The sequence below is a fragment of the Melospiza melodia genome, chromosome 1 (assembly GCF_035770615.1).
Source record: "Melospiza melodia melodia isolate bMelMel2 chromosome 1, bMelMel2.pri, whole genome shotgun sequence".
In the NCBI taxonomy this organism is placed as follows: domain Eukaryota; kingdom Metazoa; phylum Chordata; class Aves; order Passeriformes; family Passerellidae; genus Melospiza; species Melospiza melodia.
This window is the reverse complement of record NC_086194.1, coordinates 101,350,505-101,364,983: the sequence shown is the minus strand read 5'-3', so window position 1 is coordinate 101,364,983 and position 14,479 is coordinate 101,350,505. Positions and strand designations below refer to the sequence as shown.

At 37.8% G+C, this 14,479-nt stretch overlaps 1 protein-coding gene across 4 annotated transcripts in view; it reads right to left on the bottom strand.

The window, feature by feature from the left end:
• The window catches only part of CTNND2 (catenin delta 2), a 640,896-nt gene that overhangs the window by 298,406 nt on the left and 328,011 nt on the right, over positions 1 to 14,479 (bottom strand). For all 4 annotated transcript variants that reach the window (XM_063162733.1, XM_063162752.1, XM_063162763.1 and 1 more), the window contains exons 4-5: positions 3,531 to 3,565; positions 2,921 to 3,037 (exon numbers count right to left, since the gene is read on the bottom strand). In XM_063162733.1, the coding sequence (XP_063018803.1) occupies positions 2,921 to 3,037; positions 3,531 to 3,565 (152 nt within the window). The remainder of the gene's footprint in view (positions 1 to 2,920; positions 3,038 to 3,530; positions 3,566 to 14,479) is intronic.

Genomic DNA, 14,479 nt, shown 5'->3' with positions numbered 1-14,479 from the left:
GCAAGATGGTTCTGTGGCTTTTATGCACCACATCAGGTCTCCACTGGAAAACGTTCAATACAAAGAAAAAACTAACAATAGCATCCTGGTGGATAATTCTACAGCACTCCATGTTTATTTCAGATACATCACAAATGGTGATTTTTGGAATATCTGTAAAGTGAGACATTTATATAGATCTCATTTCCTATTTCAAAATTGAAGGGATTAAGAACTGAAGTGTCTAGGAAATGCAAATACTGTGTTTGAGACATTACAGAGTGGGCTTTAAACTTCCTTTTTGTATCATGCTTCAAATATTTGAGACTGTGCTCCCACAGTGTTCTGTAACAACAGTTTGTTCTCAGCACACCTAACTGGGAACACCTAAAACTAAGTATCAGCAGAAAATACTTTGAATGATTTCACAACTATAACAGGAAAGCTGTGGCACAAAGGAGGGACACAACAAAATATTAAGTAAATATGAGACTTTTGTTTTCATTGTGTATGTGTGTTCTACTCGTTGTTACAGAAGTCAGAAGCACTCTTCCCTCTAGTGTGCTGTTGCAATTTGAGCCTCAGCTTGGGGTAAATTAGGCATAGACAGAAAATGTAAAAAATAGGACATGATAATAATTGTTTTCTAATGAATTCATAAGGAATTCAAATTATGCTGTACAGTCTTGACTTTTGACTTTTGAAACACAGTAACATTTTACCTGTCCAAAGTGTTCGTAACATTTTACTCGAAATTCAAAAAAGACCTCCAAACCAGAAAAAAAAAAAATCCAGTATATGACATCCTAATTATATTTATGAGTGATTAGCAGAGCTGCAACTGTTAGCTTTGGCATATAGATCTGATTCTTAATTAAACCCATAAATGGCAAATAGAAATCTAGTTTTATTACAAGCTGAGCCCAGAGCAGAGGAATAAGGGCACTGTGACAAAAGGCTTTATAAATATTTCCTGACAATAGAAGATCAAGCTTGCAGCCCTGTGGGGAAGCCTGCTTCCCTGTGAGCACATGCACCTGCCTGTTCTCTCCAAACCTGTGTTTCTTAGGGACAGCTACTGTCCTGTCCATGATAGCACTTTTCCTTTTCTGGGCTGTCATTCTCATCACCCTGTTGTCCCCTTTCTTTGCACTTAGCTCTTGCTCCACAAACAAATCATCCAGCCAAGCAAATTCTGCTTTCAACATTCTGTATGGACCTCCTCCTTCAACAAACCTCAGTTCCTCTCCTGATGATCCCCTACAAATCCATCTCTATTGTTCCTCTTCTCCATCGCCATTTTCCATTTGCCCATGTTCTTTATTTTTCTATCTACCTGCATTCCTATTTGTCTTTTAGCTTATGCTGATGCTCCTCAGAAATGTCTTTAGTATTAGTTTTCTTCACATACACAGACTTCATTCCATGTACTATCTTCATCTTTCTCCAATTTTTTTTTCTTAGTTTCCATCTCTTAAGCCAGTTTTTGGCAGCTCTCCATACAAGTTGGCCCCACTTTGCTCTCAATCTCCTCTATTGCCATCTACCCAGTTTCATTTTTTTATCACAGTATCACATTTTGAAGGCAATCCTTATCATGCTAGTCTGTTTTGTTTCTCCTCACCCCCAAATGAAGAAAAAAACAAGGGCTTGCATTGTTTCATCACTTTCCCCATTTTGATCAGATCAAGCAACATTTTAACAGATGTCAATCATACAGACTGTGCTCAGATTAAGCAAAACCATAACAAAAGTGTTAGTGACACTGTTGGCCCAGAAATCTTGTGCACATGAAAAATGAAACACTTTCTACTGTCCCAGGATTGTCAGCCTTTATTTGACAGCAAACCTTGTTTTAAAATAATGAAAAGTGTTCTGGAAAAATAAAATTCTGTATCCAATGTGCAATGTCTTCCTTCTGTCACCTGATGACCATATTGCAGGTGATGACTTGTCATTGCTAGAGACACTTTGAAGAAGGTGCTTGTCACAGTTCATCAACTTCATCAGATGCAGGGGAGATTTTCCCTTTTGATATCAAGAAAGCTGAATTTGGGCAGCCACCTCCAAAGATGTGACTCAGTCAGAAGGTACTGGGTAGCAGGGATCAACTGAGAAAGAGGGAATGAGACGCAGAGAAATACTAAAGAAAAGCAAAGCCAGTGTCAGGAACTGCAGAGAAGTGAATGTGGGTTTATATTGTGGCAGATGGGAACAGAATATGAGATAGGAGGCTGAGAAAAAAAGAAAGGAATCTAGGGAATTAACCTGCTTTTCCATCATCTAGTGCTACATCTGATAACAGACCAGTTAACATGCTGGAAAACAGTCTTGGTGTGACTCATGAGCACAACTCTTGGTAGACATCTGCTCAACAAACACACTGAGTGGCATGTCCCTTGATCACTTTTGCTGTTGTGGAGCCTTGATTCCCTTCCCCAGTGGCTGGTTCCAGCAATCCATCCACTCACTGAATGGCTGGTAAGTGACCAGTGAGCCAACCTTGGAGACAAGACTTCACTTTTTTGCTCCAGCTGCTGTTCTGTGCATCATCCTTAAGTTCACTTAGTTCTGTCTCTGTGTCCACAAGAAAATTTTAGTTGTAAGGAGTTACCAGCTACCTGGCCAAGTGGTTACAATCAGACATCAGACTTCCTCACAGCCACCCAGTATGTTTCATTTTATTACCTTTGGATAGTGAAAAATTGCTGTTTGAATGTTGTTTTTATGGTTGTTTTATGTTTTTATGGTGGCGATGCTGAAGTTTTGTAACATGACCTTATAGTATAGTACAGCAACATTGCAATTAGAAAATATTTTCCTTAAAATATATTTCATGTGCTTGTTTTTGCCCCAAAAAACTAGCAGCACTTAAACACATGCATTCAGTTTTAAAGTAAGAAATTTTTGAGTTCTAGAAAATGTATTTCTAGCAACTTACTTTCACTGGCTGCATAATCCTGTGGATCAAGTATCCCTGATTCCTGCAGCGATCTAATACAGGAGTCCACCAGCTCCAGACCAGTGGTGAGTTCATCTTCTATATCCTTCTGACCATCTGTAATGAAATTAACAACATAAAAATGTAAAAGAAGGCCAAAAAGGTAAAGCCATATACAAGACAAAAGCTAAAACCAGTTTTTTGTGACTAAGCATTCACAGCTGATGAAGGGATGGAGGCCACACATTCCCAGGACACTGGCCATACTGAAAATTGTGCCATCCTTTGAAAGCATGGCCTTGGATTAATAAAAGCAAAATGAGAATATTTAGTTCTAGTAGTAAAAAAAGCCAGAGACACATGTAGCAGTGCCCCTTCTCAAAACTCTACTTAGTTTCAGTGTACTTTTTGTCAATCCTAAAAACTTTTGCCAAATCTTGTCACTTTTTAAGTACAGTTTTCATGCACTAGCAATTAGAAAAAACACAAAAAACCCCCAACAAAAACCTCCACACACATCAATGTGCTTTCCCTCTCCATCTTTTTTAGGTAAAAATGATCTTTCTGGGAGAGAATGTAAGTAATACATAGGTGTAGATAGGTACATTACCTTGTGTTTGCCAGTGAAACTGCTCTTCTGTTGAACTGGAAAGAGAAAGAAAAACGTGATAATTTTTAATTAAATTGTTTGGTAGTGTGCCATGAATATTCAGATATAAATCTATTCTGAAGGAACTGATTTAAGAGAAGAACACACTTAAGAATAAAAAAACCTATTTAGAATACATAATTATATATATTTTTTAATTAATGACTTGTACATCATTCACTCAGCTGGAGGGAAGCATCCTTATTTCTTTATGAAGTAATTTCAATCATGCATATAGAAATTGGCCTCTTGGTCTTGATACACAAACTACACTATTTCCAAAAAAAATTAGCATTCTTCAACTTTTTTGGATCCTTCCATTTGTCTGATTCTCCATGTTTATCAAGAAAATTATAAATTGCTTTTTTAAGTGAACAGTTACATGTGATTTCTGAAAGAAATTATGAGTCCTGGTTCTACTGATCATTATGTGCATTTTTATATTATTCAAATGTGCAGCCAAGTTAATTCAATTGGCCTACACAGGAGAGTAAATTTAGATATGTTTGTGCTTCTATGTACAAGCACTTAAGCAACAGAAGGTCTTGATTTTAAAATAATGAGCATGCACACCAGAGGATGGGTTAGGTAGGGAGTTTTTTTCCAATAAAATGAAAGATACATTCAAATGAATTATAAAATAAATTGTACATTCAATTAGGAAATGACTACACTTTCCTCCAAGGCATGTTCTGTTTATGCTTCAATATAGGTCTTTCTCACAGGACAAGAATACAAAAAGGATTGAAGTTACCCAGTGCTACCCATTCTTTTGATAACAATGAACTGATTATTACATCCATGACTGAATGATTTTTGTGTACATTTTTGTAAGATACTTACAGGGGAGAACAACATTATCTGTTGCATCCATAAGTTAAAAAAAAAAAAAAGAAAAAAACAAAGACTGAAATGATTTTAACTTTTCCAACAATTATATTTATTTTTTCATTTATTTTATGATGTTGAGACTAAATGCTCTTTTGGATTAATAAAAGGATTTAAATCTCCAATTATTTTCCCTTTTCCCAGCAGATGCTGGATCACTTATATATCAGTATACCTCCTACTATCTAAGTTCTGAACAATAGTAATGTAAATGAAATTAAATGCTTCCTTGTGGAAGTTTATTTTTACAGTAAAGAACTTGTGCAAATTATTTACCAGATTTGATAGTGTTAAGAACAAAATATTGTCTAATTTACATAAAAATAGTTCTAAAAGAACTTTTAATTTCTACCTGGCATCATAAATGTTAACATGGCCAGTTCAAATCTATACATCATCATAAACTTCCTAATATTGATGGTCTGTGGTTTATCTTGATTCACAGTAGTGAGATGTTATAGATTAAGAAGCCAGTCCTTGGATGAGATAGTGAACTAAAATTCTTGCATTCAAGTCCACTGAAATTAACAATATTGAAGATAAGTGCTGCCAGAGTCCTCAGATAAACAATAATAACTGCAAAGTACTGAACTGGATGAAATTACTTTAAATTAAATTACCTTTGAAATGAAGTCCTAGTCGTGACTAGGGACAGTGACTTTTTTTGAAATAACATTTTTTCCAATTTTACATTCCTTTTGTCTGATTTTCAGAAGTACTAAATAACTGCAGCTTCATCTGACACACTGGGACTTGAGAGCAATCTTCCCTTCTGTAATTAGCACAATCCATAATAAGTAATGTACTACTTTCCACTCCGAAGTCCCTCTTTCAGTATCCAGACTTCTTTGTGATAGATATCACCTCACCAGCCAGAAAAAAAGTAATATCTCAGGTGGCATTCTTGCTGGCAGAATGAATTACTAGATGTTGCTGGCAAGAACATCATGATGTAAAAGCCTATGCCACCTCATCCAAATAAGTTAGAAAAGAAAATCAAGTCATGCATAAAGAGTGAATTACCACTTACAGGAATTCCAGCTTAGCCCATTTCAAGTAGCAAACTCGTACAAAATTTAACAAAGGTCATTATGTTCAATGAATCACTTATGGTTGATTCATAGTAATCCCCAATATCACTTGTCTGACTTCCACAGAAACACTGTGCAGTATCCATATTAATCTCAGGATCACAATGAATTTTCACCACATTTTGACATTTCCAATTTTAGTCATGCTTCTCCTCACCAGTACTGTAATGGTCTTTCAATAAATAATGTAGCTTTTAGAGTCACGATGGCAGAACCACCATCAGAATTTTTATCCCAATGCTACCTTCTTATTCAGCATGTGGAACATGACCCAGGCTGAGCAGGGCAGTGGTGAGTCCCCGTCCCTGGAGGTATTTAAAACGTGTGTAGATGTGACACCTGGGGACATGGTTTAGTGGTGGACTTGGCAGTGCTGGGTTAATGCTTGGACTCGATGGTCACAAAGGTCTTTTCCAACATAAAAGATTCTGTGATTCTCTATTAAAGTTGTATTTGCTCCTACAAAAATATCAGTATATTCTGGTATGGAAAGAGTGCTGTTTTCCTTAATTAAATTCATGTTCTCTAGTGTTTTAACAATCCAATATAGTTGGACATTGAAGCTGCCATTTCTTGGTTGCAATGCAATGCCAGAGCCTTGCAAACAAAAATTTAAAGGGTTTCACTAGAGAACTTTATTAGAATTTGCCATAGTTTTAATCTAAATACTCTTTATTTTTCCTTTTTCCCTTTTTTTAACTGAGCTTCCCCTGCTTTTGGCCTGAAAAAGATTCCTGACTGAAGCAACCTGACTTGTTTGTGCAGGAAGCCTTTAGGCTGTGTCACAACTGTGCCAAATCTGCTTGAGTGAATAAAAGGGCACACTTTTCTGTCCTTTGCTTTCAGGTGTTTCCCATTTGCACAAGAGATCAGTACAATTGACTGCACAGTTATATCGAATACATGAAAAGACAAAAAAACAATAATTAACAATTAACAACAAAAAAACAATAATTAATAAGAAGTATTGTCCTAATGAATTTTTTCAGCATGTTCAGCAAGAAGTATTTTTGCTTCATATTTTTTTTATAAAGAAAAAAATGCATTAGCAACCACTTTTCTGAATATTCCTATGCCTCATTATGTAAGTTTGCAAATGTTAGGATCTTTGTCTGAGATAGATGAGCAATAAAATTCTGTATCAAGCTGTTCTGAGCTATGGTAAACCTGAGCCCACCTTAAGAGTTTGAGGGAGGGATTTTGACTAGAACTACATTGGTATAGCATTAGAAAATCCTAGCATAAAAAACGGCTGAGAACTCAAGCAGGTAGAACTACTACATCCCTTAACCCAAACTCAGAAGAATAATTGTAATTTATTTAGTCTTCTTTTATTTTTGGTAGTCACTGCATCCTACTTATACTTCAAATGTTCTAGGTACTACTGTTCTAATTAATTCTACCCGACTTACAGAAAGAATCCTCCATCACTATTCATCTATGCAAAACTTGATTCTGCTATGCTTATATTGTCTTTGGAAAACTCCATGTATTGAAGGAAAATTGCAAGGAAGCTGAGTAACTTAAGAATGAGAAGATAATGCTAAAACCCAAACAAATTAGCAAAACACTAAGAAGAATATTTTTATATGATTAGTTCTTGATGTTAATGTTTAAGCTAATGAACCTATCTTCTGTAAAGATGCACTACATTGTGCTTAAAGCCTTACCTTTAATAACCACCTAGGAAAGGAGATATTCCAGTGAAATTTTTTTTACCTCCCTAGGCAAGAATGAGGAAAGTAAATATCCACAGAAGAGTCATCTTGATTCCAGCTGAACTCACACGTTCCCATTTCTGCACAAATGGCATAAAAGCACCAAAGCAGTGAGAACCCTCTGTGTGTGCCCTTGAATGTGGGGAGGGCAAAAGGCAAATGAGCACAGCACGCTGCAGGGAGCTCGTTTTGGGGAGCATCACCTGGGGAGCTCTACCTGCCTCTGCACAGCCAGGGAACAGCAGCAGCACAGAGCATTGCAAAAACACAGATTTTCTACAGCCAGCTGAGGATGTCTGACTCTTACCAGCAGCTCTGTACATCAAGTTTATCCCTTTTCAGGCACAAACAGAAAATTCCCAGACTGACCTACAGTTTGTCCACAAACAAGCAACAAACCAGGCCTTAGAGAGCCTTCATTTTTTCCTGTGCCTCAAGTCGAAGCGCGTGTCCCTTCATGATGGACTTAATAGGAATCCACCATGATAAGATCAGCCAGCACCTGAATAGCAAGGTGAGTTACAGAAGACCATCAAATGCCTCCCCCAGCAATTTACAGGAGTCAAAAGCAGTTTTGGTGGTGTAGCAGTGAATGCTCCACATGACGCCAAAATAACACTTTCCTGGACAACATTCACCATATTTCTATAAAAGCAACCAAAGTCCTCAAGGGAGGTAACCCAGAGGTGGGGAAGGCTACTGAGTATTTTGGCAGAAGGAAAGCTGCCTGGGACACCCTCAGACTGTGTTGCTGTTAGGGCCTGTACAAACACCCAAAGATTCCCTTCCAAAGCAGGTGCTGGGAAGCAGCAAGGGCACCTTGGACACAGCTGAACTCCTGGAAGGTGGACGTGTGCCTGTGGCACTGGCAGCAGGGACAATGGTAGGCAAGGGTAAGTTACACCAAACCCCAGGCCAAGACACATTTTGCACACTACCTGGCCACAGCAGTACTTGCAGCATCACTTGGGTTTAGTTTGAGACATTACATGGCCTAATGTGAGACCAGGCCCACTTCAGAGGAATGCCTTGATAGGATCAGAACCTTTCCGTGCAAGAAGGAGCTCCACTGCCCTGCACAGCCTTCTCCAGCAATGGTATTTACTAGGCAGCCTGCAGAAATTCATTGTTCTTCCCACATGCACCAAAACACAGCAGTGCACATGCACAGCAGGCCACAGCAGTTATGGGCATTCACTGCCTTGCTGCTCCCCAGGAGAACACCACAGCAGAGAAACTCACTTCTTGTTGGGAAGGGAGGTGGGTCTTCCTTCATTCACTGTTCCTGGCACACTCCTTGCTTTATCACTGAGCCTGCATACAGGCTGCCAGGACAAATTCACACTTCTGTATTCTCTAATTACCCAAGAAATGTTTGTGTGCCTCTCCTTTGTGGGAAGTCATTCAGTTTACAGTTGTCACTCATTTTTTGAAAAACTGCTATAGCTATCTGCTACACCAAAATATTTTTCTTGTTTTCTAAAACAATAATGAAATTATATCTAAAACAATTAATGAAATTATATATAACACTATTGTAGAAAAGCTATGAAAGCATTTTACAAGGAGTTGTATCAGCACATGGTCTTTTAAATTATTTCTACAATGAAGCTACACAACCATTGCTGTATATATAATTACAGGCAGATATTGTCTCATTGATTTTAAAATTTTTTTTTGTTGTGGAAGGTGGAAGAAAAAAGATCCAGAAGCATTTCACAAAAAGCAAGGAGGCTGAAAAACTAATATTCCATCTAAAGCAAAGGAGAATCAAATTTTAAATCATCAGTACATTTCAGGTTATCTGCAAAACAGTAAACAACTTTTAGCATCAACTATCTGTTGGGGAAAAAAACCAAACAGCCTAAGAATAAATTTTACATTAAATAACCCTGCAAAAAAGTACCAACCCTTCAATAAATTGCCATAATAAAAAACAATCCTCAAGAGCAACTTTTGGGTTTTGAGGCCAATTTAAAATAACATCAAAATCTATGACATTGGTAGGCACTCCCTTCACCTCTATAAATGTGACACTGTAGGCTCTCTCAAATATTGAATAGCACTCTGTTAGTCAGCTGTGGTATCAACTCGGCTGCCCTACCAAGAAGTCCTTTTTCATGTTCCAACAAACTTCATCCAATTCCCTACAATGATCCTGGAAAATGAAAAAAAAAAAAAAAATACAACCCAGTCCAACAAACCAAAATAAATAAACAATACCCCCACAAACCCACACATATTTTACTGATGGCTGCTGTCTTATACCTTGGAAATTTCAAACTGATTTTTAGAATGATGACAAAGTTCTTAGCTGCAGATGCCAGGAAACCATTCAGGTGGTTAATTCCCACCTTTATTAGAATAGCCTCACTTCAAGTTCCTGCAGGGAAAGAAAACTGTCTAACTTTTTTTCACAGAAAAATGATTGTTATTCCCTAGGTTTTATGAAATCAATAGCACAACTTTGTGGCTCTGCTATGAAAGTTTTGTACTTCTTTCCAATGATACAGGGAAATATTTGCAGCCAAATTTCCAAACAGGTCTCAAGAATCAATGCTTTCCTCTACATTTAATACCTGCAGAAATTTACATTATTTTCCTTTAAAAACAATTTTTAAACTGCTTTGGTCCTATTTATAATTTCCTTATGCTGATTGTGCTTAATAAAAGTGTTCTGTTTCTTCTTATTTAAAAATTATTTAAAATTCAGGTGCTACACCACTAAGAACACTGTTCAAGTACACAGCACGCATGGAAAGGCAGCAGCAGCCTGGCATTCCACACAGTGCCCTGCTAAAGGGCTTGCAAAGAGGTGCCAGAGGCTGTTATTTAATGGACAATATCAAACATAGCCTGTTTCCCTGTAGTTTTTGACCACCACTCCTGAAATGGTCTACAAGAGCATCAATGATAGTAAATTTTATTTTGTAACTGAATTAATTTCACACAGACCAAACCCCCAAAACCCATTTTCTTCAGTTTTGAATTAACTTGGTCACCTAGGGAGAGAACACTTGCTACTTCACTTGCAACCAGCCAGTTTCCTTTAGCTTCAGTTCTGCAGACAGACCCGGCATGACAGTGAACACAGAGAATTCCTTCAGAGTGGAAGCCTTGAAAGCTCTGCTGTTCTAAGGAAAAGAATTCAGAGGGCAATAGGTACTTGGTGTATTTATTTAACTTTAAACTTGGACACCATTACAACATTAGGGAAACAAGCACCATGTGATTGCCCTGTTGTCACTCTTCCCCCAATGTCCCTTTCATGCCCTTAAGCATTCCAGCCAGGATACTGGGCTGCATAGACCCCGGTTTTGAATCAATACAGCCACTCTTCTGTTCTTATTTAGAGAAGCCAAAATCAAACCAAATTACTTAATTTTGTAATTTCCCATTATTAATTAATTAAGAAAAAGGATAATGGTTCACAATAAGAAGGAATTAGCTCAAGGCTGGATTTCTGCTACTAATGTTAGTTCTTCTGGTTTGCTTCAAACCTATTTTTATTTGAGGAAAGAGCTCATTTCCCAAACTGAACATAGCTACACAGGAACACATTTAGAAGAGAATAGAATTAGAATATTTCACAATTGCAAGGGATCTACAATGACCATTGACTCCAAATACCTAACCACTCCAGGGCCGACTGAAGCTCATACAGCAGATTATTAAGGTCATTGTCCAAAAGCTTCTTACACTGACAGGTCTGGGGCCTCAAGCACCTCTCTAGGAGCCTGCTCCAGTGTTTGACCACTCTCTTGGTAAAGAAATGCTTCTTCATGCCCAGTCTGAGCATCTCCTGACACAGCTTTGAACTGCTCCCGCGTGTGCTCTGTCTCTGGATCCCAGGGGGAAGAGCTCAGCTCTTCCTTCTCTCCTTCACCTCCTCAGTCAGCAATGAGCTCACTGGTCAGCTATGTTAAAATTTAAATTTTGCCCCTTCTACACAGCAGAGCCGTTTAGACAGCAGCATACTGTGATATTCATTCAGTCCCAGTGGTGGTATTTGGATCTGATCCAAACTCAACAAGCATCTAAAATAGAACCAGAAATGGCAAATTAGAGAAATCAATAGTGGATAGATAGAATCATCTCTGCCCTAAGGCAACAGAGCAGTCTGGTGTCTAAATCACACCACAGCCTATCAGTACCCATAAAACTGTGATCTTCAAGCATGCCTTATTGACAACATTGCACAAAAAGTAGGATAGTTGTTGCCATGCTTTAAAGAGAACACTACCATGCCCTAAAAGATAAAGTGGGGTCTAGTTTCTTCATTCCCTTCTCCCTCTTATTCCAAAAGTTTAGCTATTAAAGCAGTCATGCACAATGTGATGGAACCAGTTACAGTATTTTGTGAGAAATCAAAGCAGTGATTAAGTTCAATGTAACCATCGGGCTATTCCCTGTCTTTCCTATTGAAACTTCTACTCTGTATAGAAAACAAGAAATTATTTTGGTTAAGAAACTCCATTATAAAAGACACCATCACAGCTATATTTCCTTCACACCAAGTTTTGAAAGATGCCTTCAGGGAAAGAGTGCACACAGTAGCACTGAGGAAAGGTATTTTCCCAGTGGAGCAGAAAAAGGTACTGAACACCAAGGAGTGAGAGTGAATTTCTTGCAAGGTGCTTTGAACAACCCGTGTTTTGATGCTGGCTAAGAAACATTCAGTGAATATGAGATTGATTCTTTTCTGAGGCACATAGTTCCCTATGCATTGTATGAGCACTGTGGTTTGGGTGTTAACTCAAACCATGGATGTGTGGAGACAGTCACCTAAAAATAAGCATTACAACACATTTTTTCAGTGCATTTTTGGTTCTGGTCCTTGGTACCATAACATTCATTTCCAAATATATATGGTGTAATGTAAATGAAATTCCTTTAAGGAAACCCACTTCTGTAACTGAATACATTGCAATATTTTTTTCCTAGGGACAGCTAATTGCTAGAGCAGGTAAAAAAGACACAGCACTAGTAACATGAAGCTCCTTCTCTTTTCAATACCAGCAAATTGCACAAGGATATCCCTTCTGCAGAAGAGTTAATCCTTAACATGAAGATCAAGCTGAGAGCCTCATGCTGACCATTGTTTTAGGTAAATTATGTATGTACTTTATATGACTATTTCAGCTACAATATTTGTTCTGTGTTGTCCTTGGTAAATAATAGAAAGGGATTTTCTCAATGTTTGGAGGAGATGATTCATTTTAAATTCAGCACTTCCTTAGGGAAATAAAGCAGACAGAAGCCAGACGGCCTCTACCTTGAAGAAAGTGCACTCCATGCAGGAAATTCCCAATACACACACACAGAGCCTGTCACCGTGAAATCACACATCACAGCCCTCCCCAGCTCTTCTCCCTTACAGCCTCTTCACATTAGCTTCACTCAGCTGCTTCCAAGAAACCTCCCTTCACAGGGCTCTCACCTTCACCTCTTTCCTTGTAAACAATTCTTTCCTTTTCTTTGCATTCCTTTTCCCCTCTACAGAAGAAAATATAGAATCAGGATGTTTCTTCTTTTTATTTAGCTACTTCCTTCCCTGCAGCTTATGCCTGTTGGAGCCAAGAAGCAAACTCCTACTGTGCCTCCACAGTGGTCGGAAGGCCCCTGTAACTAACAAAGAATAGTCTCAGTGTCAATATATTGTCTGAATTTGGCACTGAAGAGACTGCATGGTGGTCACCCATACCTTATAGATTGTCTTCTGTTTCCGTATTCTCCACCAGATGTGTGAGCATGAAACACTCTCATTAAACACTCCCATTAAACACTCCCATTAAACACTCCCATTAAACACTCCCATTAAACACTCCCATGAAACAGAAGCAGATTCTGCAGGAAGCAGGAAAGATTTTGTTGATCTTTTTAAAGGGAGAATTTGGCAACATTTGGTCCAGTTCCCACTTAAAGCTGGGCTACTTTCAAAGTACTGTCCTGGACGTAATTCAGCAAGGCACATGGGAGACTCCATCAGTAATCTGCTGTTCAGCATTTGTTCAGTTAATTATCTTTTTTTAATAGAGAAAATAAACACTGGTAAAAGGTGAAATCAGAAGAGTTTGGTGAATTTAGATGAAAGAATTGAAGTCTGAGAAGGGAGCACATCTGGCTTTTATAATTTAGCAAGGTTGAAGAACAGGAGAAAAAGAAATAGAGGAAGCACATATGGGACAAGGACAAACAAGTTCAAGCTGGTCACTGAAATTTTTGATGGAACTTAAAAAAATGTATTAAAACATCGCAGAAGCAGCCAATCCCACACAATCTGAGTTGAGGTGTGAAAACTATACTCACTCTGCTCTTAGAAGGCTGGTTGGTAAGTTTATTAGAAAGAGCTGATATTAGCTCCAGCTTCAAGAACTGGAGGGCAGCCCAGGATGGTGCCTCCAGTTCTGTATTTGAAATAACCTTAATCTGTGATGCTGGCAAAGTGATGATTGTTACAGAGCAGTATCCACAATAACTGACACCACCAGAAACACAGGCAATAGAGTTTTCTAGAAGCAGCCAGTACCAAGAATAATGTATGCAAGAACTGATGAGTGGAACATTTATATTTCAGTGGATGAACATAAAGACAACAGAAAACTACTTTCTAACCTAAAATGTTAGATGAATATAAAGGTAATTGGGTCTGTTGGGTGGGTGATAAGCAGCTGGATCAATCCATGAAGAATTGCTATTGGTTTATGATTTTAACAACAGGAGTGAAAGTTCTTATTTGTAAACTGTCTGTTTGTATATAGAGTTGACAAATTATCCAAGCAACTAAAATGGCACATGGTAATAAGAGCTACTTAGCTATATGGATAACCTTTAATCACACATTTATTACTGAAAATGACTAAAATTATATTAATGCAAGCTGACAAAAAATAAATGTAACCTTTAGACAGATTGGGAGCATTGTTTTAAGCACAGAGTCTTTTTATTCTGGCTTTTTCCACCACTAAGGTGCAGAGGGGAAAACAAGAATCAGTTCCCTATGAAAATACTATTTCTTCCATTATTCATTGCCTACAAGAAGAAATAGAACATAGGAGACACAACACAAGTAAAACCAGGTTCATAGGTCAGACATTTAGCAAAGACAGATGTAAGAAATATGCTGTATTTTTAAAAATTATATGCAGGCATTAAAAAAAATATTCCTAAAGAGTAAAAGGATATTTTTTTAGAATAAAGAAGAAAATATCTT